Source organism: Sus scrofa, chromosome 1, assembly GCF_054392235.1.
Source record: "Sus scrofa isolate SSC_HxYL_T2T_F1_AM1 chromosome 1, Sscrofa_HxYL_maternal_Yorkshire_Landrace_v2.0, whole genome shotgun sequence".
NCBI lineage: Eukaryota > Metazoa > Chordata > Mammalia > Artiodactyla > Suidae > Sus > Sus scrofa.
The window spans coordinates 195,112,448-195,138,643 of NC_139383.1; the positions used below are offsets into that span (position 1 = coordinate 195,112,448).

The following is a 26,196-nucleotide window of genomic DNA, read 5'->3' on the forward strand; positions in this document are numbered from 1 at the left end:
CTGTACAGCGGAAAAAAACAATTAAAAAAATAAAATAAAATAAAAAAATCTTGTTTGTTCAAAATAAAAGAGAAGTTAAACATTTCCGTCTAGTCCTCAACTACTCTCTTATCAGGGCTTCAGAGACTTGCTCAGAAAAGCACTGCTGATGCTGATAACCAGAGCAGCCTACCAAGAGCACGTTATGCTCTGGGCTGCAAAACTACCAAAACAGTATCCTACATTCTTCTCTTTTGCTTGTATAATGTGTAACAGGACGGGGTTTGTGGAAATTATGGTAGTATATTTTCTAGACACACTTCCATTTCATGGAAATAAAATATGAAGACCACATCAAGATAAATACAGAAATATGAAGGTTTTATTTTTTTTAAAAAAAAGGCTACACAAATAGACAACTGAAAGGCATATATGAAGAAACTGCCAGAATAAACAAAAGGTCTCATCTACAAAATTATTTACATATTTAGGGCCCATATCAAAAAAACATGGTCCCCTATGTCTAGTACAGACATAGAGTTGTCTACGGTAACACACTTGGGAAGAGGACTTCTGCTGTACGTTCCAGTACAAGACATAACCAGACAAAGAAAACCCTAGAAGATACTTCAATGCTCAGAGGTTTTTAGATCTTGGCTTTGATGATTTTTAAGAAACAAATCAAATTGGCTTCCAATGGGACATATCAGTGGCCTCCAGTCAGTGACTATGATCACGATGTTTCCGAATGGCCCTCCATTTGTGGGCAGAGCATCTGTAGAGAAGATAGTTTTTACAAATGCCCTATTACCTACACCATTATAATTACTACATTATCTTCTTATAAAGACAAACAGGAGTCTTTAAACTTCTAAAAATATATGAGTTTCCTCAAGAATTTTTTAAAAGGTCCAGATTCATCAAAGATGAGTAAAAAAATCCATTACTTTCCTAAGTTCACGTTCTTACTCTATTCCTGCTTAAATGCAAAAGCTGACAATTTCTGATTTGCAGAAAGATTTAAAGGCTTTTGCTTTTTAGGCAAATTCAGATTCTCCTTCGTTTTTTCTTCCTGGTTTTCAGTTTCATGACTTTCATCGACCACACGTTTTCGCTTCTTTTCTTCAGCTCCATCACTTGCAATTCCTCCTTTGGCCTTGGCAGCCCAAGCCTTTGTAAATATATTGGAGGAGAAAAGATTTTTAGGCAGTAACAAAGAAATCAGAAGGAAATCATTTCTTTCTTTTTGCCACTCCATGACATATGGAGTTGCCAGGTCAGAGATCAGATTCGAGCCGTAGTTTTGAACTACGTTGCAGCTGTGGCAACGCTGGATCTTTAACCCACTATATTGGGCTGGGGATTGAACCTGTGCTTGAGACACTGCCAATCCTACAGCACCACAGGGGGAACTCCTGATTTCTTTACTTTTGTAGGTAACACACCTTTATATAAAGCAGCATAATTAGCACTTGAATTATTTTTTTAATTTTTATTTTTTTATTTTTGTCTTTTCTAGGGCTGCTCCCGTAGCATATGGAGATTCCCAGGCTAGGGGTCTAATCGGAGCTATATCCACCTGCCTTCACCAGAGCCACAGCAATGCGGGATCCGAGCCGCGTTTGCAACCTACACTACAGCTCACGGCAACGCCAGATCCTTGACCCACTGAACAAGGCCAGGGATCAAACCTGCAACCTCATGGTTCCCAGTCGGGTTTGTTAACCACTGAGCCACAGCAGGAACTCCATGCACTTGAATTGTTAAGCTAATCATAACGGGTTCTCATTTTTTCAAAAAACAAATCTTTTACTATTTAATTGCAGGGCACATTAAAAAATTTACATTCTATTTCTGTAATATTTCAATTTAAACTCCGCTCATATTTAACCACATTGTGAAAAACACTGTAACTGAAGATACTCTTAAAAAAGGAAAACTTTTAAGATTATTATAAACTCACATGCAGTTGTAGGAAACACAGAAAACTCCTATGTTCCCTTTACTCAGTTTCTCCCAATGGTTGCATCTTGCAAAACTGAACCTCACTATTACAATTAGGATACTGACATCAATAAAATCCCCCTTTTTACTTCTACTCATATGTGTGTAATTCTATTGTGGGCTGTGTGTTTGTTGCCATGTGGAAGATATACAACGGTTCCATAGACAGGAGATTCCTCCTGTTGCCCAGCCCTGTTCCTCTCCTCTCCCAGGCCCCAAGCTGTGGCAACCATCACTTTGTCTTACCAGGAACATTATACACACCATATGTTCTTTTCTCTTTTGGGGGGTGGGGGGGGGGCAGCTGTGTGCAGCAGTCTGATGTGGGATCTCAGCTCCCAGACTAGATATTAAACCTGGGCCACAGCAGTGAAAGCACTGAATCCTAACCACTAGACCACCAGGGAACTCCCTAGTACTTGTTCTTTTGGGATTGGCTTCTGCTCACTCAGCAAGAACCTAACAAAGTCCACTCATTTCATTTATCTCTTAAACCTCTTTTAATCTACAACAGTTCCTCCTCCTTTATTTTCCTTCCCAGTCATTGTTGAAAAGGGAGCCTTGGAGCTAGAGAATTTCTCACACTGACAGACTAGATTTAAGAGCTGTTTAAGGAGTTCCCGTCATGGGAATTAGCAGTTAACAAACCCGACTAGTATCCATGAAGATGCAGATTCGATCCCTGGCCTTGCGCAGTGGGTTAAAGATCTGGCATCTCCATGAGCTGTAGTGTGGGTTTCAGACGTGGCTCGGATCTGGCGTTGCTATGGTTGTGGCACAGGCCAGTGGCTACAGCTCCATTCGACCCCCTATCCCGGGAACCACCATATGCCGCGGGTGTGGCCCTAAACAAACAAAAAAAAAACTGTTTAAGATTTACACTAAAAATATTGATTATATTTTAAGTATTCAAAAACACAGACACGACTTTTGCCAAATCCCTTTCTCTTTTGCTGCATAAGGTCTCATTCACTCAGATGCCATTGTATCTAATTCTTTAGAATGTTTATCCTTTTATAAATACTTAGAAAAAATGAAAAACACAAAGTTGCTAATGAGATTTTAAAGGAGGCTAGAGGTGATTAAACAAATCTCTAGCTTCCTCATTTTGCAATACCTTTACTCATAAAAACCAGTATAGCAAGGTAAGTATCAATGTCACAAGTGGCCCATGCTGCACGCCGTCACCCCTGGGGAAAGGAGATCTGAGGCTTTATTGATACACCGCACACATTCCTTCCCCTAGCAAAGGAAAGCTGCTCCTAGCCTTCTTTCACATGCCAGAAACTGACATGAGAAGCAATAGGTACAAGTCACCTACTCCATGAGAAAGGCTAGAACATCAGTTTTTCTCTCTCAAAGCAGTATTCTCATTTAGCATTTGATGTGTAATTAAACAGCATTTTAAGATATTCTGCTTATAAGGACCCTAAAGTAGCAGTCAAAAAATGTGAATTAATTTCATTTTTACTTAATTTTGATTTATAAACAATGTACTTTCAGTTGCTATACTTCTTCTCCACCAAGACTTTACTAAAATGTATTCAATTTTCAAAAACAGAAAAAGGCATTTTCTTTTTTTTTAGGGTCACACCCATGGCATATATGAAAGTTCCCAGGTTAGGGGTTGAACCAGAGCTGCAGCTGCCAGTCTACACCACAGCCGTAGCAATGTGGGATCTAAGCCACATCTGTGATGTATACCACAGCTTGTAACAACTCTGGATCCTTAACCCATTGAGAAAGGACAGGGATGGAACTACATCCTCATGGATACTAGTCAGGTTCTTAACCTGCTGAGCCACAACAGAATTTTTAAACCTAAGAATTCACTAAGATTTTAATCCCAGCACAATTATCCTTACCTTCCTTTCTTCAGCTGACAATACTCTAAATCGAACCATTCCTTCTTTTATTATGTCTGCTTCATCTGAAAAGTCAGGATTGTCTGACAAAATATTACTTCTGTTTTCTTCCAGCCACATCTGGAACCCAGTCTTTGGCCTAAAATAGCAGTTATATTAAAAAAAAAAAAATTATACTCAAGACAGTTTTAAAGTGCTTTTGGATTTTTCAGGTTAGTATTTAACTATTAGTTTTCCCATACCTATATATAAAGAAAGACACAATTAATTACACTTTTTAATATTTGTAATTACATATTACTTAAAACTACCCAGAGACTGCAGAAATAATGAACTGAAAAAATCCTCTGTAAGGTCAAGTCAATGGGATTACTAACATTTGTATTTTCCAAGTGCAGGAACTGTGAACTCTGTGCTTTCAACTTTTTTCTGAATGCTGACAGGTTCAAGGTCTCCAATCATACTTGGCCCCTCTAGCCCAATAAAATCCTTCCAGTATCCTTGGTAGGCTCTCTCACTTCCCAGACCAGCTATTTGAACTCTTTATGACTTCTCTCAAATTCCTTACTCATCCTCTTATATTCGTTCTCACAGCTGACCTGGAAGTATGGGTCCTTTCTTGTACCATCATAATGTAAAGCATGGATACAGCACACTTATCAATTTTACTAGATTTCACTTCTGACAGAAATTGTTTTTAGGTCACAAGTAAAGATTTAATGCAAACATTTAATGTTTACTGAGCACTTTTTTTCTGCATGGCCTGTGGATAATATAAAATACTGAATCTTTTGGAGTTCCCCAGTGGTTCAGTGGGTTAAGGATCTGACTGTCACTGCTGTGGCTCGGGTTTGATCTCTAGCCTGGGGAACTTCTGCATGCCTCAGCCACAACAAAAACAAAACAAACAAACATTAATCTTTAAAATTTTGGTGCTAAATATCTAAATTAAATTCAGACAAGGGAGTTCCAGTCATGGCGCAGTGGTTAACGAATCCGACTAAGAACCATGAGGTTGCGGGTTTGATCTCTGGCCTTGCTCAGTGGGTTAACAATCCAGCAGTGGGTTAACGATCCAGCGTTGCAGTGAGCTGTGGTGTAGGTTGCAGATGCGGCTCGGATCCCGCGTTGCTATGGCTCTGGTGTAGGCTGGTGGCTACAGCTCCGATTCGACCCCTAGCCTGGGAACCTCCACATGCCGCGGGAGCGGCCCAAGAAATGCCAAAGAGACAAAAAAAAAAAAAAAAATCATACCAAAATAGGAGAAATAAACTACAGCTACCCCCTCAAATTAAATTGGTTAACATCAGATACCAGGTAACTGAAATACATAATGCTAAAAACGAAACAGTGACTTTTTCAATTTAACTGAGACATTTTAAATAATTCTAGCATATAAGAGATCAAGAAATTTGGTAACATATTGAATTGGTGGACAAATAGGAAATGGACAAGCAGGAACTCACATACTGTTGGGTGTATATAAAATGATACAACATCCATGCAGAACAATTTTGTAATATCTGCTGGAATTACAAATGTATTAACTTGAATCACACAAGAATTCATCTTTTTTTTTTTTTTTTTGTCTTTTTGCCATTTTCTTGGGCTGCTCCCTCGGCATATGGAGGTTCCCAGGCTAGGGGTCTAATGGGAGCTATAGCTGCCAGCCTATGCCAGAGCCACAACAATGTGGGATCTGAGCAGCATCTGCAACCTACACCACAGCTCACGGCAGCACTGGATCCTTAACCCCTGAGCAAGGCCAGGGACCGAACCCGCAACCTCATGGTTCCTAGTTGGATTGGTTAACCACTGTGCCACGACAGGAACTCCCATCTTATGGTTTTATGTATGTATATGTGAGAAGTCATATTCATATAAAGTTAATCACTGTACTATTTGTACTAGTAAAAGACCAGCCAATACCTTTTGTCCACTGGTAGAGAAATAAATTATGGTATAGCCATTCAATGGAATGTAAAAAGATTAAAAAAACTCTTCACGGAGTAGTAAGAAATGATTTTCAAAGGCTGCCGTTCAATAAAGAGTAAGATACAGAACAATGTGTATACTATCATTTCCGTAAAACTAAAAAAAAAAATACATAAAAGTGTAAGTCCAAAAGGCTCTATTAGAAACTTGTGCAATGACCCTTTGTGGATGGGGAACTAAGTGGATAGAAAAGAGATTTACTCTTTTTTGTTTTTTTTTTTTTTGTCTTTTTAGGGCTGCACCCATGGTACATGGAAGTTCCCAAGCTAGAGGTCAAATAGGAGCTGTAGCTGCTGGCCTACACCACAGCCACAGAAATGCAGGATCTGAGCCACATCTGCAACATACACCACAGCTCACGGCAATGCTGGATCCTTAACCCACTGAGAGAGGCCAGGGATCGAACCTGTGTCCTCATGGATGCTAGTCAGATTCATTAAACACTGAGCCACAACGGGAACTGCAAGAGATACACTTTTCATCACACATCAGTTTGTATCTTGACTGTTTCTCCCACATAATTGTATTACCTATTTTAAAACAAATTGAAAAACTGAACTAACTGGAGTTCCCATAGTGGTGCAGCAGAAACAAACCCCACTAGGAACCAGAGGTTGCGGATGTGACCCCTGGCCTCACTCAGTGGGCTAAAGATCTGGCAATGTCATGTGGTATAGATCACAAGACGTGGCTTGGGTCCTGCATTGCTATGGCTGTGGCGCAGGTCAGCAGCTGTAGCTCTGATTTGACCCCTAGCCTGGGAACCTCCATATGCTGAGGGTGTGGTCCTATAAAGACAACAGACCAAAAAACAAACAAACAAACAAACAAACAAAAAAACCCAACAACAAAAAAAAACTGAACCAATTATATAGTGTCCCAACAAAAGGTGTGTGTAATTTAAAACTTGTCAATATCTGTGGCTTCTCTAAAGTTATAAATGTTCAGAATCAGAATGCCCACTACCTGTGCCATCATACTATTTACGATAATGAATAATAGGACCATATAATTTTGTATTGCTACTTTTGTATGCCTTATATTGGGATACTGTATCTTGAGAATATTACATTTCTATGTACTGACCTTTGGTTTTCAGTGTTTTGAGGACATACAGCGGGAGTTTCAGATGATGAATTCTTGGTATTTTCTTCCTTTATTTCCTCAGTCTTATCAGTTTGGGAAGTTCTTTTCTGGAAAAACGATGCTGCTGATGCCTGTAAAAACAAACATAATGAATAGTGTTAACAAAATCCAGTGTGATTTTATGTTACAAGCAAACTTTGAAAAATGTGGGAAAATAGTCATGATTATTTAGAATTCTTACACTAACATGTGAAGTGCTGAGGTTCTCAGTTGAAAATTAACATGTATACACGCATAACACCGAAAAAACTATACTTTGAATTTCATGTTTTCCAGATGAATAAAATTATATGAAATGGAAAAGACAAACAATAGATCTATTTTACTGATGACAAATCTGGGATACCAAAACTGGGATGATATCTGGGAGGCAAAATCAGAATACAGAACAAGGAAAGATTAGAGCCAGGTGCTAAATCAGCTATCATTAAATAGGGATATGCATCAAAAGCATCTGGAATTGAAAACAAACATAAAAACCCCAACAAATAGATGCATGAGTACCGGGTATATATATATTTTATATATATCAATATATATATTTTAAAGTGATTCCAAAGCAAAACCAGAATTGAGAACCACTGCCCTTGCTTAACAATCAGGTATAAACAACTAGAGCCCCCTGGCTCATACCTGAAAGAGTAAACAAAATTAAAACAAAACAAACAGACCATGAGCTGTTTACTGCAGATGGGGGCAGCTGAAATCATACCTGCTTAGACTTTGGCTTTGGAACCAAAGGCTTTATAACTGGAGATTTTTCATTATTTGTGGCTCGATTAAGTGCAGATTTCTTGGATTTGTTCATATTGTCTAAAATATTAGTTGAACGTACTGAACTGAATGAATTGGCTGGCTCTTTGGAACTGCCTGATACCTAAAGTACAAACTGGTATTAGCACTTATGTTTAAAGAACAAAAATCTCAAGAAATTTATTTTTCCTGTAAATTTCTGTTAAATTTGCATTATAATCTCACCTTTGAACTGAATACATTTGGTATAACCCAAATTAAAACTGATATACATATTCCCAAATACCACATCCCCCCAAAAAAACCAGGGAGTACCTTTCAAAACCATAGGTTCTTAGAAAATAAGCAGAAAATTCTGGGTCCAAGAATGAACTAGTGCTGCTTTCAACTTTATTTTTTGCTTTTTAGGGCTGCACCCAAGGAACCCAAGGAGGTTCCCAGGCTAGGGGTCTAATCGGGGCTGCAGCCGCTGGCCTACACCAGAGCCACAGCAATGCAGGATCCAAGCCATGTCTGCGACCTACACCACAGCTCACAGCAATGCCAGATCCTTAACCCGCTGAGCAAGGCCAGGGATCAAACCCGAAACCTCATGGTTCCTAGTCAGATTCTTTTCCGCTGAGCCACACTGGGAACTCCCCTTAACTTTGTTTACTTAAATATTTTTAAATTTAAAATAAATATTTTAAAATTTAATCTGCTAGTCTTTAATCCCTCTAGGTCTAGGAAGGGTCATCTGGTAGTTTAGAAATATCTCCCTGTTATGGAAATGTACTTAAATAATAGAAAACATCACTGGAAAGAGTTTACCTTGAAGGGGTTTATTCGTCCTTGGCTGCTGGAGGTAACTGCACCTTTCATAAGAAAGAAACCCTCACTTAATGGTGGTAAAACTCAGAAGACTTCAGACTATTTTAATCTGTATTATATGAAAATATATGCACTTTGCAATTTTATTAATAACTACATATGACCTTCTTCCTACTTCCAAGATCAAAGAAAACTCAAACACTCTCCCCGACTAGTCATGATTTTCTCTCATCTCTCCTAAGCAGAAAAATGGGGGTTTTTTTGTTTGTTTTTTTGCTTTTTAGGCTACACCCATGGCATATGGAGGTTCCCAGGTTAGGGGTTCAATTGGAGCTGTAGCTACTGGTGTATACCACAGCCACAGCAACATGGGATCCAAGCCGCATCTGTGACCTACACCACAGCTCATGGCAACGATGGATCCTTAATCCACTGAGCAAGGCCAGGAATGGAACCCACAACCTCATGGTTCTTAGTCCGATTTGTTTGACGGGAACTCCAGCAAAATTTCTTAAGAGCTGTCTACACAGCTATTCCCATCTCCTCACCATTCATATGTTCCACCATCCAAAACTTGGCTTCCAGCTTGACTACCCTACAGAATCTTCTCTTGCTAAGGACTCTGAACAAACTCTTAGGTGGCCAAATCCTTTTCAGCCATCATCCTATTTGACCAGTCAACTGCACGCCAGACAGCTCAGCATTCCTTTCTTCTTGATGCCCTCTCCCCCTTGACTTCAGAGATACTGCATTCCCTGGCTAACCTCCTTGCTCTGTTACATTCTCATTCTCTTTTGACGGTTCCTCCTCCTCCTCTGCTTCCTCTACCTGATATATAAATGTTGATGATTCTCCAGGTCTAAGCTCATTTTCCCCTCACTTTACATTCTTCCCCAGTGCTCACTCACCCATACCCATGGTTTATGCTGTTTATGCCAGTGGTTTTCACTTTACATTTCCATCCCAGAGACACTCCCTTCCTGAGCCAATAGAAATTCCTCATCCTCCCTCTAAACCTACTTCCCCTAGTGTTTCCTGACTCAGTAAATGGTGCCATCATTCACTCGAGTACTCAAGTCCGAAACTGAGTCATTCTTCACACCCTGACCTTCCATATCCTCTGTGTAATCTTCAGAAACACCTCAATTCCTCCCATTCTTTCTACCTAGTCTGGGTCACTACTTCATCTCAATTGGGACCTCAGTAGTCTCGACATATAATCTTCCTCTGCACAGTACGCCATACTAAGCCCCTAACAACCTCCCAGCAACCTCAGAATAAAGATCAAAATCCTTACTATGGCCTACATGGATCTTCAGTTTGGTTCCTGCCCATCACTCCAAAACCATTCAGCACTTTCTCTTTGCTCCCTGTGCTCCTCACACTACTCTTCTTTTTTTCCCCCCATTTTTGGCTGCCCCCAGGCATATGGAGTTTCTGGGCCTAGGATCAGATTCGAGCCACAGATGAGACCTAAGCCTCGGCTGCGCCTATGCTGGATTCTTAAGCCACCGTGCTGGCTGGGGATTGAATCTGTGTCCTAGCGCTCCTAAGATACTGTAGACCCTATTGTGCCATAGCAGGAACTCCTCACACCGCTCTTACAGTCTTCACACATGCTGCTCCTTAAGCCCACATGCTTTTCCTCTGCTGCTGCTCCCACCACCTTTGCCTAGCTGACTCATTCATTCCTTAGATCTCAGCTTTAAACAGTCATGAGGCCTTCCCTGGGTCCCAACCATCCTTCGCTACTGACTGGATTAGAACCACCTTTTATATGCTTTTAATACTCTGAAGACAAGTAAAAGTACATTTTTAAAAATCAAACTAATTTTTTTTGGCTGCACTTGCGACATGTGGAAGTTCCCGGGCCAAGGATGGAAACTTTGCCACAGCAGTGACTCAAACTGCTATAGTGACAATGACAGATCCTTAACCTCCTGCACCACAAGAGAATCCCTATATGTACATACTTCTAGAAGCCAAACAGTACTGTAAGGCTTATGTAGGGATCAAACACACATGTGTGTACCTGACTTCGGTATCCCCTATCTAGTCGAATCCCTGACAAACAAGAGGCATTTAATAAGTGTCTGTTAGATGACCACAGTTTCACAAACAACATTCTGACTGAAAACAACAAAAACAGGTCCTAAAAACAGTCAGGTGAATTTTAATAGACGTATGACCTGCAAAATTTCCTTGACATTACAAAATCTAAGGTATTTCTTACCTGACTTAATAGCTGGCACATCAGTGGAATCTGCACTTTTAAAAAATGGGTTCTGTCCTACAAACAATTAAGATAAAACAATACAGTGTGAATGGGAAGATAAAGTCATCTTCTATAATCGACAACCAGACAGTAAAGATGTCTTGAAAAAGCATAGGTATTCAATTTTCCTCAGCCAAGTAAAATGAGGAAGTCACACATATGAAATTTTTCATCTTTAAATTGACTTCAAGATGTATCTTACTATGTTTGTGTATTTCTGGTTTTTCTTCTATATCATCAACCTCCTCAGTGTCCTCTGTATCTTCTTCAACTCGATTTCTGAGCCTTGGCTGACTCCACTCTGTAGGAGTATTACTATAACTAAAAGACAAGAATATTATTCAACAAAGAGCTATGCCAAGACCAAGTGAATATTTAGGATGTAAAGGAAAACTCAAACAACTGAAAATTTCTTACCCAGCATTCAACTTTTTTCTGAAATCCTCTTCTTCCTCTTCCTCTTCTTCAGCTTGGGGTGCTGCCAATTCTGCTGCCTTCTCTACAGCCAGTTCACTAAGTTTTTGGGCCAATATTAATCTCCGAGAACGAGAAGCATATTTAATGGCTAAATTCACAGCATTCTGAGTCATTAGATCTGCAAGTTCCACACATCGAAATTCCCGCTCTAGTTTACAAGAAAGCTAAAGGGAAAAAAAAGGGTGGTTGGTATATGGGCAAAATTATGTTAAGTAAAGCTTTTTAGAAATGAAAGAACAAGACTACTAGAAGAACTGAGAAAACAGTCTTCTAGACAATGTATCTCTGATTCTAAGATGCACTTTATTTTTTATTTATTTTTTTAGGGCTATACCTACGGCATATGGAGTTTCCCAGGCTAGGGGTCCAACTGGAGCTACGGCTGCTGGCCTACCCCACAGCCACAGCAATGAAGGATCATAGCTCATAGCAATGCCGGATCCTGAACCTACTGAGTGAGGCCAGGGATCAAACCAGCATTCTCATGGATACTAGTCAGATTTGTGTCCACTGCGCCATGGCAGGAACTCCTCTAAGATGTATTTTATACATTTTAACATCTCTCTCAGAAGTTGGGGAGCATCTTACAATTGATGATGAGTCAAAGTTTAATGGGCAGCATTTTTTTGTCTCAGTGACTTAAATAAAATAATGGTGCACTTTACAGTCAACTATTAGCTTAGAGTCAATGAAATATGACATACCATTGTAAGTTATTAATTGCTAATAAAGTAAGACATTTATTTAAAAAAATTCAAAAATAGTTCTCCTACATTTGTTTCCCCGCCCATCCTCCTACCTGCCCTCACCAAACAGGGTAGCAAACTCAAAGAAAGAATACACTTTCCATGATTTATTTGTTATTACTTTGCCCAGAACTGGGACACAAATGCTACTAAGTGAATTTGGGTGGGCAAGTAGATTTATCCATTAGCTTTTTACGTGTGATTGTCTATGATCTCTAACTACCCGAAATATTTTTACAATTTCCAAATAAACCTCTTTTTTGAGGGCTATATTTACAACATAAAATGAAGAATATTTATCATCTCTTAGAAAACACTAGCTTTTTCTTTTTGGTATGAATTCTGACAACTCAAATGGAAGCAACTCAAATATAATGTGAGGAAAATTAATAATTCAAAGACTACTAAGGGTTTCATAATTCACAGGACAGAAGAATTATTTTGTTATTTAGACATGTCAAGTCTGATACATTGGCATGGAAGTTTTAAATATTCACCTGCACATCCTTCTCAAGTTTCCCACAATCGCTTGTTTATAATCAGTATTTCTCCACCAGGGTGGTATTCTGCCTCAGGGGGCATTTGGAAACAAAAGGGAGCTGCATGGTTCTTCCAGTAACTAGATTCAACAATGGGTTTTTGCTGGGGGGCAGGAATGCTAAGGAACTGGCCAGGGTGCTAATACCCTGCTGAGGAATACTGCACTCCAGAGGAAAAGCCCCTCTGAGGCTAAATAGTAAATAAATCCAATGTATTTCCCTACATGTGTTGTAGGATACAAAAACGTCACTAGTTCATGTATCAGAAATAAGACTATATACGCAGAAAAAGCCTTTGACAAAATCCAACACCCATTTCTGATAAAAACCCTTCAGAAAGTGGGCATAGAGGGAACCTACCTCAACATAATAAGGGCCATATATGACAAACCCACAACCAACATAATTCTCAATGGTGAAAAGAATTCCCGCTGAGATCAGGAACAAGACAAGGATGTCCACTCTTGCCCCTACTACTCAACATAGTTTTGGAAATCCTAGCCACAGCAATCAGAGAAGTAAGAGATAAAAGGAATCCAAATTGGAAAGGAAGAAGTAAAACTATCACTATTTGCCAATGACATGATACTATACCTAGAGAATCCTAAGGATGCTACCAGAAAACTGTTAAGAGCTCATCCACGAATTTGGCAAAGTCACAGGATACAAAATTAATACACAGAAATCGACAGCATTTCTATATACTAACAATGAAAGAGCAGAAAGAGAAATTAGGGAAGCAATCCTGTTTACCATTGCATCCAAAAGAATAAAATACCTAGGAGTAAACCTACCTAAAGAGACAAAAGACCTGTACTCTGAAAACTGTAACACACTGATGAAAGAAATCAAAGATGACACAAATAGGTGGAAAGATATACTATGCTCATGGATTGGAAGAGTTAATATTATCAAAATGACTATACTACCCAAGGCAATATACACATTCAATGCAATCCCTATCAAATTACCAAGGACATTTTTCACAGAACTCGAACAAAATATTTTAAAGTTTGTTTGGAAGCACAAAAGACTCAGAATCACCAAAGATATCCTGAAAAAGAAAAATGGAGCTGGAGGAATCAGGTGCCCTGATTTCAGACTATACTACAAAGCAACAATCATAAGAACTGTATGGTACTGGCACAAAGACAGACATACAGATCAGTGGAACAGGATAGAAAGCCCAGAATTAAACCCACACACCTACAGCCAACTCATCTATGACAAAAGAGGCAAGAATATACAATGGAGAAAGGACAGCTTGTTCAATAAGTGGTGCTGGGAAAACGGGAGGGCCACATGGAAAAGAATAAATTTAGAACACTCCCTAACATCATACACAAAAATAAACTCAAAATGGATTAAAGACCTAGATATAAGACCAGACACTATCAAACTCCTAGAGGGAAACACAGGCCAAACACTCTCCGACATAAACAACAGCAACATCTCAGATCCACCTCTTAGAGTAAGGACAGTAAAAACAAAAATAAACAAATGGGACTTAATTAAACTTAAAAGTTTCTGCACAGCAAAGGAAACCCTAAACAACACAAAAAGACAACCCACAGGGTGGGAGAAAATATTTGCAAATGAACTGACTGACAAGGGATTAATCTCCAAAATTTATAAACACCTGCAGCCCCATACCAAAAAAACAAACAACCTCATCAAAAAATGGGCAGAAGATCTAAACAGACAAGTCTCCAAAGAAGACATACAGATGGCCAAAAAACAAATGAAAAGATGTTCAATATCACTCAGTATTAGAGAAATGCAAATCAAAACCACTCTGAGGTACCACCTTACACCAGCCAGAATGGCCATCATCCAAAAGTCTACAAACAATAAGTGCTAGAGAGGGTGTGGAGAAAAAGGAACCCTAATACACTGTTGGGGGGATTGTAAATTGGTGCAACCACTGTGGAAAGCAGTATGGAGATTCCTCAGAAAACTAAAAAAAGAACTCCCATTTGATCCAGCAATCCCACTCCTGGGCATCTACCCAGAGAACACCATGACTCGCAAAGACACATGTACTCCAATGTTCATTGCAGCACTATTTACAATAGCCAAGACATGGAAACAACCTAAATGTTCATCAACAGAGAAGTGGATCCAGAAGATGTGGTACACATACACAATGGAATATTACTCAGCCATTCAAAGGAACAAAATACTGGCATTTTTTAGCAACATGGATGGACCTAGAAATTATTATGCTAAGTGAAGTCAATCAGACAATGAGACACCAACATCAAGGGCTTTCACTGACATGTGGAATCTGAAAAAAGGACACAATGAACTTTGCAGAACAGATACTGACTCACAGACTTTGAAAAACTTATGGTTTGCAAAGGAGACAGTTCAGGGGGTGGGGGGATGCGCTGGGGTTGTGGGATGGAAATCCTATAAAATTGGATTGTGATGATCATTGTACAAATATAAATGTAATAAATTCAGTACGTAATAAAAAGATGAAAAATGAAAAAAAAAGAAATAAGACTATATAAAAGGAAAACTTACTCTCTAGTAAACTAAATTTCTTTAATACTAAATTCAAGGCAGTGTTGCATAGTGGTGAGAGTAGTGAATACTGCCTTTTGGAGACTGCAGTTACAATCAGCTCTGTGGTTTTAGATGTCACTTTTCCCTCAGAACTCTTTCTCCTCAGCTTTAAAATGAAAAGTCTGGGCCATTTACTCTTTTAGGAAATACTGAGTCTACTACATATTAGCCACCATGCCATTGCCTGGTATATAGCAGTGAAGGACACGTGGTCACTGCTTTCAAGGGTACAGACACTGCCTTCAAGGGTACAGTCTAGTGCAAGAAGAGCAGACAAGAAATCATTTTTTTGTCTCTCTCTCTCTCTTTGTTTTTTTTTTTTTTTTTTTTTTTTTTTTTTAAAGGGATGCACCTGTGGCATGTGGAGGTTCCCAGGCTATGGGTCGAATCGGAGCTAGAGCTGCTGTCTTACACCACAACTACAGCAGTGCAGGATCCAAGCTATTTCTGCAACTTATACCACAGTTTACGGCAATGCCGGATCCCCAACCCACTAAGCAAGGCCAGGGATTGAACCCACTTCCTCATGGATATTACTAGTCAGGTTTGTTACTCACTGAGACATGATGGGATCTCTGAGAAGAAATTATACTGCTGCCCATAAATTACTTTGGAATAAGGACACCAACATACGAACCTTATGTTTCAAAAAGTTCATTATCTCCAAAGATAAATGTATTTTAATATCCAAGGGACCAAACCTGGTCACTGGCTACAGACAATTTTTACCACACAAAGCTGCCTAAGAGGAAATCAAAAGGAAGGCATATCTAAAAGCCTGATCAAAGTTCTCAGGATTGCCCAGCCTAGAGATCTAAATGTCCACATTCAAACGCTATTTCCTGCTCATGATAAAAGCAGGAGCTAAAAAAAAAAAAAAAAAAACAAATAACAAACAAACAAAAAACAACAACAAAAAAAGCAGGAGCTAGAGTCAGTTCTCAAACTTTATTATTAATTTTTAGGGACACACCTTCTGCATTTGGAAGTTCCCAGACTAGGTGTAGCAGAGGAGCTGCAGCTGCCGGCCTACACTACAGCCACAACAATGTGGGATCGGAGCCCCATCTTTGATCTGCACTGCAGCTCACCGAAACGCCAGATCGTTGACCCACTGAAGAGGCCAGGGATCAAGTCTGCATCTTTATGCATGGATACTAGTCAGATTCTTAACCCGCTGAGCCACAACAGGAACTCCTCAAACTTTATTAATAAGCATCAGAATCTCCTAGAGGGTCTGTTAAAACAGACCAGTGGGAGGTAGCACTAGAATAGTTTATTTCTTCTTATAATCTTATATATTTTAGCTGCAACATCAACTGGGAAACATAAATTTTAAGGGAGAAAAACACCACCAGATACAACTTAAGAATTCTAGGTTGTGGAATCTAGTGATAATTCACATATGATCAATAGTCAATCTGGGAATTCCTGTCATGGCACAGTGGAAACAAATCCAACTAGGAACCATGAAGTTGTGGGTTTGATCCCTGGCCTAGATCAGTGGGTTAAAGATCTGGTGTTGCCGTGAGCTATATGTGGTGTAGGTCACAGACACGGCTCGGATCTGGCCTTGCCGTGGCTGTGGCATAGGCTGGCAGCTATAGCTCCAATTAGACCCCTAGCCTGGGAACCTCCACATGCTGTGAGTGTGGCCCTAAGAAAACCAAAAAAAAAAAAAAAAAAAAAAAAAAAAAGTTCAATCTAGAGAAAAGCATTTAACTTTTATTCCCCCAAGTACATTTATTTTACTTACCGCAAGCATTTTCATTAAAAGTTCCTGTTGTTCTTTTATTGCTTGATTTTTAGTACTCTCTTCATATTCATAACCACTTTTAGCTAAATAATCAAGATGATTGTGAAACAAAACTGAACGCCAATATTGTTCCTATAAAAGTGAAAAAATTGCTTAGTCACCTGAATACCAGGCAAGTGTTAAATAATTATCATATGATACCAGTTTCTGAATAAAATATTTTCTGAAATATTCCTTTCTATGGCTTATTTTACAATCCATATTCTAATATGATACTATGGCTTGACTTTATCTTCTAACCTTAAAAAATGGGGAATAGTTGAACCTTAGAACAATGTGGGGGTGGGGGGGGGAGATGGGGTGCCTACCCCCTATGTGGTTAAAAATCTGCGTATAATTTATGGTCAGCCCTGCATATACTCGATTACTTCATATCTGAAGCCTGACATCCTCAGATTCAACCAATCGCAGATCATGTAATACTGTAGCAGTTACCAATGAAAAAAATCCATCTAAAGTGAACCTGCATGATTCGAACCCATTTTCTTTGAGTCAACTATAGAGCATTTTAAAGTTTCCTAGCTATCATGGTTAATGCTCAGAGAACTAGATTTTAGAAGTTGATTTGTTTCTTGTTTAGAATAACTAACTGCAAGATTTCAAATGACTTGTAATGACACAAGCCTATGACTAGGGTGAGACACACCTGGCACCTAGGGTACAAAGTTCACGGAGGCATATCCTTCCGACTCGGAGAGCAAGTACCTGACCCTAGAGAGGCCCTGACAGTCATACCCATTTACCTCAAAGTCCCTAGAAGCGGCAATGGCAGTCAGAGCCTTGGGGATCATAAGCCCTCCTCCCTCCCAGCTACTGCTATTTATTTAACTACAAAATAATGAATAAACACTAGTCATCAGGACAATTCTAAATGCCTACATCACAGGCATGGCATTATCAAATTCGGTGTCAAGGTAAGATTTGTGCATACCTCCATTTGCCCTTTCTCTGTACCAGTCTGGCAGTAAGGAAGCTTAAAGGATAACACAGCTATAGCAGGGCGTGGAAGGGTGGGAGGAAATCGAGAACCTTTGCAAGGAATGCACCTGTCAGGAAAGAAAGAGTTTTACAGTAACAACTTTCTAAAATATCATTAAAAACTGCTACATTATAAGTTTTGCACACATTAGTAACTTAGAATACCATTATTCCAATAGCTGGCTTAATAATACACAACAATTCCTCTTTTAAAGAAAGTACTTTAGGCCTGATTATGCATAAAAACTATTCCTCCTCAGAGTCCCCGTTGTGGCTCAGTGGTTATGAACCTGACTAGGATCCATAAGGATGCGAGTTTGGTCCTCGGCCTTGCTCAGTGACCTGAGGATCTGGCGTTGCTTTAAGCTGTGGTATAGGTCAGGAGCTGCAGCTCCGATTTGACTCCTAGCCTGGGAACTTTCAGGTGCAACCCAGAAAAAAAGCAAAAACAAAAACAAAAAACTGAAAAAACAAAAAGTAGAGTTCCTGTCGTGGCTCAGCAAAAACAATCTGACTAGTATCCATAAGGACACAGGTTTGATCGCTGGCCTCACTCAGTGGGTTAAGGATCCAGTGTTCCAGTGAGCTGTGGTGCAGGTCACAGATGCAGCTTGGATCACGAGTTGCTGTCGCTGTGGTGTAGGCCAGCAGCTGCAGCTCTGGTTGGACCACTAGCCTGGGAACCTCCAAAAGCCAAGGGTGTGGCCCTAAAAAAAGCAAATAAACAAACAAAAAAAGCTATCCCTTCATGTATTTCAAGAATTTCAAAAATTCCTCCTCATGTCAGCTTTATTAAATAAACAATTACTACAAGTGAAATCAGATCTTTTCAGATTTTCCTTAGCAAAATGTCCACTTTCAAAATACAGAAATGGTGCCATAGATACTTCCCGTGGGACCTATGTTAAAAAACAGATCACCCTCAGATAAAATGCTGATAAAGCATATTCACCTTCATCCATCAGTTTGTAAATACTTGGTAATGAAGGTAGAAAATGTCATGTAAGAGAAAAAGATCACAAAATGTCCAGTACATGTAAGTGTTATTATAGACATTGATAAAGGATTTTGTTCATAAGTCTTTCAGAGCACTGACTCAAAAGTAGATAATAATTTTACCAGCCAACTCAGGCTGCTGGCCTGATTTATCTTTACATAGCATAGGATACATATTCAGTACTTTAACCAATGCTTTAAAAACTTGCAAGAAAAACCCAAACAGTTTTCAAGAACATTAGGTAACTCTTAAGAAGGAAAAGAAAAAGTTGACGTTTGTAGAGAACAAATCAGACTATAGCACGGAAAATTAGTAAACTCTCAGTTATGTATTAACCAGTAGTGACATGAAAAAAATCTTCAGAGGATAACATAAAGACAGTTTTTGCTAAAATGATGTTCATTTCAAATAGAGGTAGGAGTGATAAACTTCAGATCAGTAATTAAAGGTAGGTGTTTCGGAGTTCCCGTCTTGGCTCAGTGGTTAACGAATCTGATTAGGAACCACGAAGTTGCGGGTTCGATCCCTGGCCTTGCTCAGTGGGTTAACGATCCGGCGTTGCCATGAGCTGTGGTATAGGTCGCAGACGTGGCTCAGATCCAGCATTGCTGTGGCTCTGCCGTAGGCTGGTGGCTACGATTAGACGTCCAGCCTGGGAACTTCCATATCCCATAGGAGCGGCCCTAGAAAAGGCAAAAAGACAAAAAAAAAAAAAAAAACGGTAGGTGTTTTGTACTGATTCAAATGAATTTTTAAAAATTTATTTTTAACAAATGTATTACCTCACCAAAAAGAAAGCATACATACTGCTGAATTTGTGTTAGAAAATGTATTTATCTGGCTATATAGAACAGGGAAAGATATCTAGTCACTTGTGATGGAACATGATGGAGGAAAATGTGAGAAAAGGAATGTTGGGGGAAAAATTGTAACTGCAATGTATACATCTAAGGATAACCTGACCCCCTGGCTGTACAGTGGGAAAATTAAAAAAAAAATAATAAAATATCCTGGCCTTTTCTCTCTTGGAATATTAAAAAAAAAAAAAAAAAAGGAATGTATATATATGTGTGACTGGGTCACTTTGCTGTACAGTAGAAAACTGATAGAACACTGTAAACCAACTATAATAGAAAAAGCAAAAATTATTTTTTAAAAAAAGGATATAAATTTCAAAAAAAGAAAAAGAAAGAAAATGTATTTCAAATGGAAAGACTGGAAAGTTTCCATTGTGGTTCAGCGGAAGCGAATCTGACTAGTATCCACGAGGATGTGGGTTCGATTCCTGGCCTCACTCAGTGGGTTGGGGATCTGGTGTTGCCGTGAGCTGTGGTGAAGGTTGCAGATGAGGCTCATATCCTGTGTTGCTATGGTTGTGGTAGAGGCCAGTAGCTGTAGCTCCAATTTGACCCCTAGCCTGGGAACCTCCATATATCTCAGAAATGGCCCTAAAAAGCAAAAAAAAAAAAAAAAAAAAAAAAAAAAACCACCAAAAAACAGATATCATGAAATACAAAGCTAAATGCCTTAAAGATAGTATGGAAACTACCTTTGCTATTAACAGCTGACGTTCAATGACTACTGACCAAGGCCAGGAACTATGTACTCCTACATCACTTCATCTACACAGCAGCTCTGTGAGATGGGCGTTAGTTTCATCCTGGTTTCAGAAATGAGAAACAGAGGCACAGAGAATCTACAAGTGTCAAGGCCAGGGCTACAAAGTGAGCATTTCAGCCAGGATACCACAGCAGGCTCCAGCACTGGACCGCTATGAAATGCTGCTTTTCCAGAGGAGCAAGTGATTTGCTATCTTTACCATGAACACTAAAAGCAAACAGAAGTGTTAGAGATTTAAATAAACACAAGGGTGGATTTCTTGATAGCAAGGATAGGTAAATCTTATTAAACACAGCAACGGGCTACTAAAGCTGGCTGTACAATTTTTTTCCCTGGGCTTTCATGGGGCTATCAATAGGAAGGAAATGTATCGTCTCTAAATGTGTCTAAATTTAAGGAAAGCTTGTAAGAGAAGTGTAGTAGGCCATACTGAGAAATGCAGCATCCAATCTTTGAAGAATATTCTTCTTCCTTTTTTTTTTTTTTTTTTTTTGTCTTTTTTGAAATGCACCCATGGCATATGGAGGTTCCTAGCCTAGGCGTCAAATTGGAGCTACACCTGATGGCCTACACTATAGCCACAGCAACTCAGAATCCAAGGCTCATCTGCGACATACACCACAGCTCTCCACAACGCTGGATCCTTAACCCACAGATCGAGGCCAGGTATCGAACCTGGATCCTCATGGATACTAGTCAGGTTCGTTAACTGCTGAGCCACGATGGGAACTCCCTGAAGAATATTCTTCAAGTTGATTCTCCCAGAATAAAGCCAGAGGAAAAAAAAGCATTCTGACCAATTTATCACGGTACATACAAGTATATACATTTTTCAGCATATCTTCTCAGTGTTTCAGATGTCTGCTGCAAGATTCCTCTCAGTAATTCAATTATTCTCATAAAATAAGCCAGTTCTTAAGGGAGAAGTTTATTCTTTCAATCTATTTCCATTACTACCATATCTCAATACAGAAAAATAGAGGAAATTTTTGCTACTCATTAGGTGTGTGATCTTAAGTTACTTAATCTTTTGGGGCCTCAGTTTTACCCAGTTACTTAATCTTTTGAGGAGAAGGACCAGGAGTGAAGGCAGAGTTGAGGACCTGGACCAAAAGAAACTGGTGGTTCCATTTTAAAAAATTCTTGTTGGGCTGTTGAGCTATTACATACTGACCATGCATTCACATAGGCACAATGAACTGTTATAGAATGAATAAAAGTGCTTCCACTTGATGTATTAGTTTTCACTTGTATGCAGACAATATAACTTATAAATACAAACTTAGGTTAAAATATAGTTTTTAGGTATATAGAAGCCTTCTGCAATTATGGATTTCCTCTATCAACTGATACTCCCTGTACAAGCTGCTATTGTTTGTAAATTATGAAATGCTTTGACATTTAAAAAGGCTCTTATTCTTTAAAATGTCAGGAGCTACAGGCTTAGACAATTTCTAAAATCCTTCCAAGTCTAAACACTGTAATTCAGAGTCTATTATTTTTTTGTCCCATGTTGATTTAACAGTTAAATGTTACCAGCTGTAATTATCAGTCTTTAATAAGAGTTAAAACTCTTTACAGACCTTAACTGTAAAGCAAATAAGAAAGCCAGTTGTATAAATTACTGGGGGGTTAAAAATTGAACATGATAAAATACCTATAATATTAAATTAAATGAAAAACCAAAATTATTCATTGCAAATGAATAATTTCACATACCTCCTTAACATAATGACATTAACAAAAAAAGAATCATCTTAGTTGAATAAACATGTAATAGAATGGAAGAGTAAAAAATCCTTATAAATTCAAAACTTAACCTTTAATTAAGATAAAATATAAATTCTTCCATTCAAATTACTAAAAACTTGATTCCTGGAAAGAGACATGTAAAAATTTTCTGGAAACAACCTACACCCTAAGAACTGTTAAAAAGTTAACTAATATAATCCTTCTGATACTAAACATGTCAATAAAGGGGTATCTGGAAACTTTGAAAAGATAAGACATACAGAAACAGTAACTAGCAATTCCTCTACAGTTTTCTACTAAGTTCAATTTCACATTCTTTAAGAAGACTGTGTCTTCTCAAACATCCCACACTGCCAACCAACACCTTCAAAACTACCCTCTACCTTGCTTCAAAATCTGCCACCAGGGCAGAAGCCATCAGACAGGAATTACTTTCATCTTTCCTCTACCAAATCTGTCTGCATTTGTGCTTTCTTCTTTCCTCTCATTATGACAATAAAGTATCTTCCTACTTCAGATAGCTGGTCTAATATCCAGCACCTTTTGGGGGGGAATTTCATTCCTTCGTTTGTCTCCTTTTTTCAGTCAATCTCACCCTCTTTACTGAATGTGCTGCCAAAAGATTATAAAAATGTTCTAGAATCCCCAAGCTAAATATAGTTGGTACTTCATATCCAAAGATGTTGAACCCTCAGATACAAGGGCCGAATGTTCCATGCCTTGCTGTAAAAGGGGATTAGGCATCTGCAGATTTTGGTATCAGTGGGGTCCTGGAACCAGTCCTCTGAGGATACAGGGGCAGAACTGTAATCCCTTCCTTGACTTCTTATCCTCCGTTAGATACCCCATCTAAACTCAATTCATGTGTGTGGATGTAGCTCAGTGGTACAGCTCAGGCTTTGCATGTATGAGGTCCCAGGTTCGATCCTGGGCATCTCCACTTTAGCTAAACTTTGGCCTAAGAGTCACAACTGACCAATTCATGGAGAGTGGAGCTGTTTAAATTTAGGAGTTAGGTGTATTGAATTGCTCTAAGAGTCCCCTACTCAATAAACTCAATTCATTGCCAAACTTCTTCAAAAGAGTTGTCCACATATTATTCTTTCATTTCTTTACCTCCCATGCTCCCAGCTACTCATAACATTATATTGTCACTAAAAGCACTTTTAAAAGGGTTACCAATAATCTCCATGTACCAAATTAAGATGTTTTCTTGAATTTGAATTCTAGCCTTCCCAGACTTAGGTTATTGAATTGACTCTTTCATTAAAAGAAATTAATTTACTTAGTTTGGAACAACTAATACATTTACATGCACAAAAAGTATAAAAAAGAATATAGAGAAGTCTCCTATACTAATGAGTTTCTCTCTACCAGGTAACTACTGCTGTTAGTTTCCTTTTATTCTTTTTTTTTTTTTTTTTTGGTCTTTTTAGGGCTGCACCTGCGGCATATGGAGGTTCCCAGGCTAAGGGTCAATTCAGAGCTACAGCTGCCCACCTACACCACAGCCAAAGCTATGCCAGATCCAAGCCACATCTGTGACCTACACCACATCTCATGGCAATGCTGGATCCTTAACCCACTGAGCGAATCCAGGGATCAAACCTGTATCCTCATGCATACTAGTCAGAATCGTTTTTGCTGAGCCACAATGGGAACTCCCCTCCTTTTTATTCTTCCAGGGTTTCTTTTGCATATATTAGCAAATTTAATTACCTATTCTTATTCTCTCCCTGCCTCCCCTTTTTTGGTCTTTTTTTTCCCCTTTTCTAGGGCCGCTCCCACGGCATGTGTAGGTTCCCAGGCTAGAGGTCTAATCGGAGCTGTAGCCGCTGGCCTGCGCAAGAGCCACAGCAACGCGGGATCCGAGCTGTGTCTGCGACCTACACCACAGCTCATGGCAACGCCAGATCCTTAACCCACTGAGCAAGGGCAGGGACCAAACCCGCAATCTCATGGTTCCTAGTCGGATTCGTTAACCACTGAGCCACGAAAGAAACTCCTCTCTACCCTTTTATACAGATGGTTTTCATTTCACTTAACATATAGCGTCCTTACCCATTTAAACAATAATCTTGAGATATAATTCATGTTACAATGTTCAGAATACATACCATAACCATATCATACTACAGAGTGCACAATTCAATTTTTGGTATATTCACAGTTGTGCAATATCACCAAGTATCTAATCCCAAAACATTTTCACTACCTCAAACAGAAACCGCAGCCACTCCCTATTCTCCACTGCCCTCTCCCCTGCAAGCCCCTGGCTTTGCATTTGTCTTTCAGCAAATGTCCTATGCATATATCCATTCATCTATTGCTTAGGTTGCCTCCATGTAATACCTTGGTAATTGTAAACAATGTTGCTATGAACAATGGGGTTCAAGTATCTTTTCTAATTAGTGCTTTTATTTTTTTTTGGATATATACATAGAAGCAAAATTGCTGGATCATATGGTAGTTCTACTTTTGGTTTCTTGAGAAACCTCCACACTGTTTTCCACAGTGGCTGTACCAACTTCCATTACTACTAACAGTGTATGAGGGTTCCCTCTTCTCCACATCCTCACCAACATTTGTTATTTGTATTCTTTTCCATGGATCATACTTTAAATAGAAAGTACTAGCTTTTCTGTAAGATAAATCCTAAAGATAATAATTGGGTCAAAGACCATAAGCATTTCTAATTCTCATAGTTCTTAACACACTGCCTTCCATAGGGACCGTAACCAATTTATACTCCCATCAGCAATATATATACTAGTTTTTTTGATTATTTCCCCACAGCCTCACCAACTAAGAGTGTTGTCAAATTTTCAAATCTCAACAAAAACAAAAATAAAAAAAAAAAGGAGTTCCTGTCGTGGCTCAGTGGTTAATGAATCTGACTAGGAACCATGAGGTTCCGGGTTCGATCCCTGGCCTTGCTCAGTGGGTTAAGGATCCAGCATTGCCGTGAGCTGTGGTGTAGGTCGCAGACATGGCTTGGATCCTGTGTTTCTGTGGCTCTGCCATAGGCTGGGAGCTATAATTCTGATTTGACCCCTAGCCTGGGAACCTCCATATGCCGTAGGTGCGGCCCTAGAAAAGGCAAAAAGACCAAAAAAAAAAAAAAAAAATTCAAATCTAATACGTAAAAAGAGAAGTCTCTTTTTAATTCTGGTTTGTATTTATCTTACTTTAAGTGACAGCAATCATCTTTTCATGTATTTTAAATATTTATTTCCCTTCTGATTATTGCCTCTTTCTTGAAATAGTCTTCACGTAACAGTTTCTGTGATATGACTCTCTTCAGGTGATTTTTCTCTCAGTTGCTTAGCTAATCCTCCTTTTTCTCATTCAAAAGCTCCTACTCCAATAACTGACCTCTAAATGTTGGAATTTCTTTAGGGTTGGGTTCTGAAGACTTTTTTTTTTGGTCTTTTTAAGGCCACACCCTTGGCACATGGAGGTTTCCAAGCCAGTGGTCTAATCGGAACTGTAGCTGCCAGCCTATGCCAGAGCCACACATGTGTGTGTGTGTGTGTGTGTGTGTGTATACTGATGATTCTCAAATATATACCTTCAGCCAAAATTTCTCCTAATTCAAATTATATATTCCAATACTTTCTTGATATCACTCTATCAATATTTTTCAGGCTTAACACACCCAAGAGGGAATTCATTTTCACCTTCCTTATTTCTATAAATGGTACACCTAGCCATCTAGCAACTTGAACTATAAATATGGGTGTTATTGATTCTTCTCTCATTTCCAACCCCCAGTCTGCTAGCAAATCCTACTGTTTCTTTCTTGAATCTGCTTCTTTTCATTTCCTCTGCCCCATGCTAGCTCCAGTCATAATTACCACTCAGTAGATGACT

General features: G+C 39.0%; 1 protein-coding gene across 3 annotated transcripts in view; it reads right to left on the reverse strand.

Moving 5' to 3' along the window:
- Nucleotides 1-343: 343 nt before the first annotated feature.
- The window catches only part of WDHD1 (WD repeat and HMG-box DNA binding protein 1), a 78,626-nt gene continuing 52,773 nt past the window's right edge, over nt 344-26,196 (reverse strand). For all 3 annotated transcript variants that reach the window (XM_021102266.2, XM_021102265.2, XM_084981471.1), the window contains 10 exons: nt 17,908-18,022; nt 16,917-17,048; nt 11,245-11,468; nt 11,030-11,148; nt 10,786-10,842; nt 8,553-8,596; nt 7,702-7,866; nt 6,930-7,060; nt 3,849-3,987; nt 344-1,150 (listed from right to left, as the gene is read on the reverse strand). In XM_021102266.2, the coding sequence (XP_020957925.1) occupies nt 950-1,150; nt 3,849-3,987; nt 6,930-7,060; nt 7,702-7,866; nt 8,553-8,596; nt 10,786-10,842; nt 11,030-11,148; nt 11,245-11,468; nt 16,917-17,048; nt 17,908-18,022 (1,327 nt within the window). In that variant the 3' untranslated portion in view covers nt 344-949. The remainder of the gene's footprint in view (nt 1,151-3,848; nt 3,988-6,929; nt 7,061-7,701; nt 7,867-8,552; nt 8,597-10,785; nt 10,843-11,029; nt 11,149-11,244; nt 11,469-16,916; nt 17,049-17,907; nt 18,023-26,196) is intronic.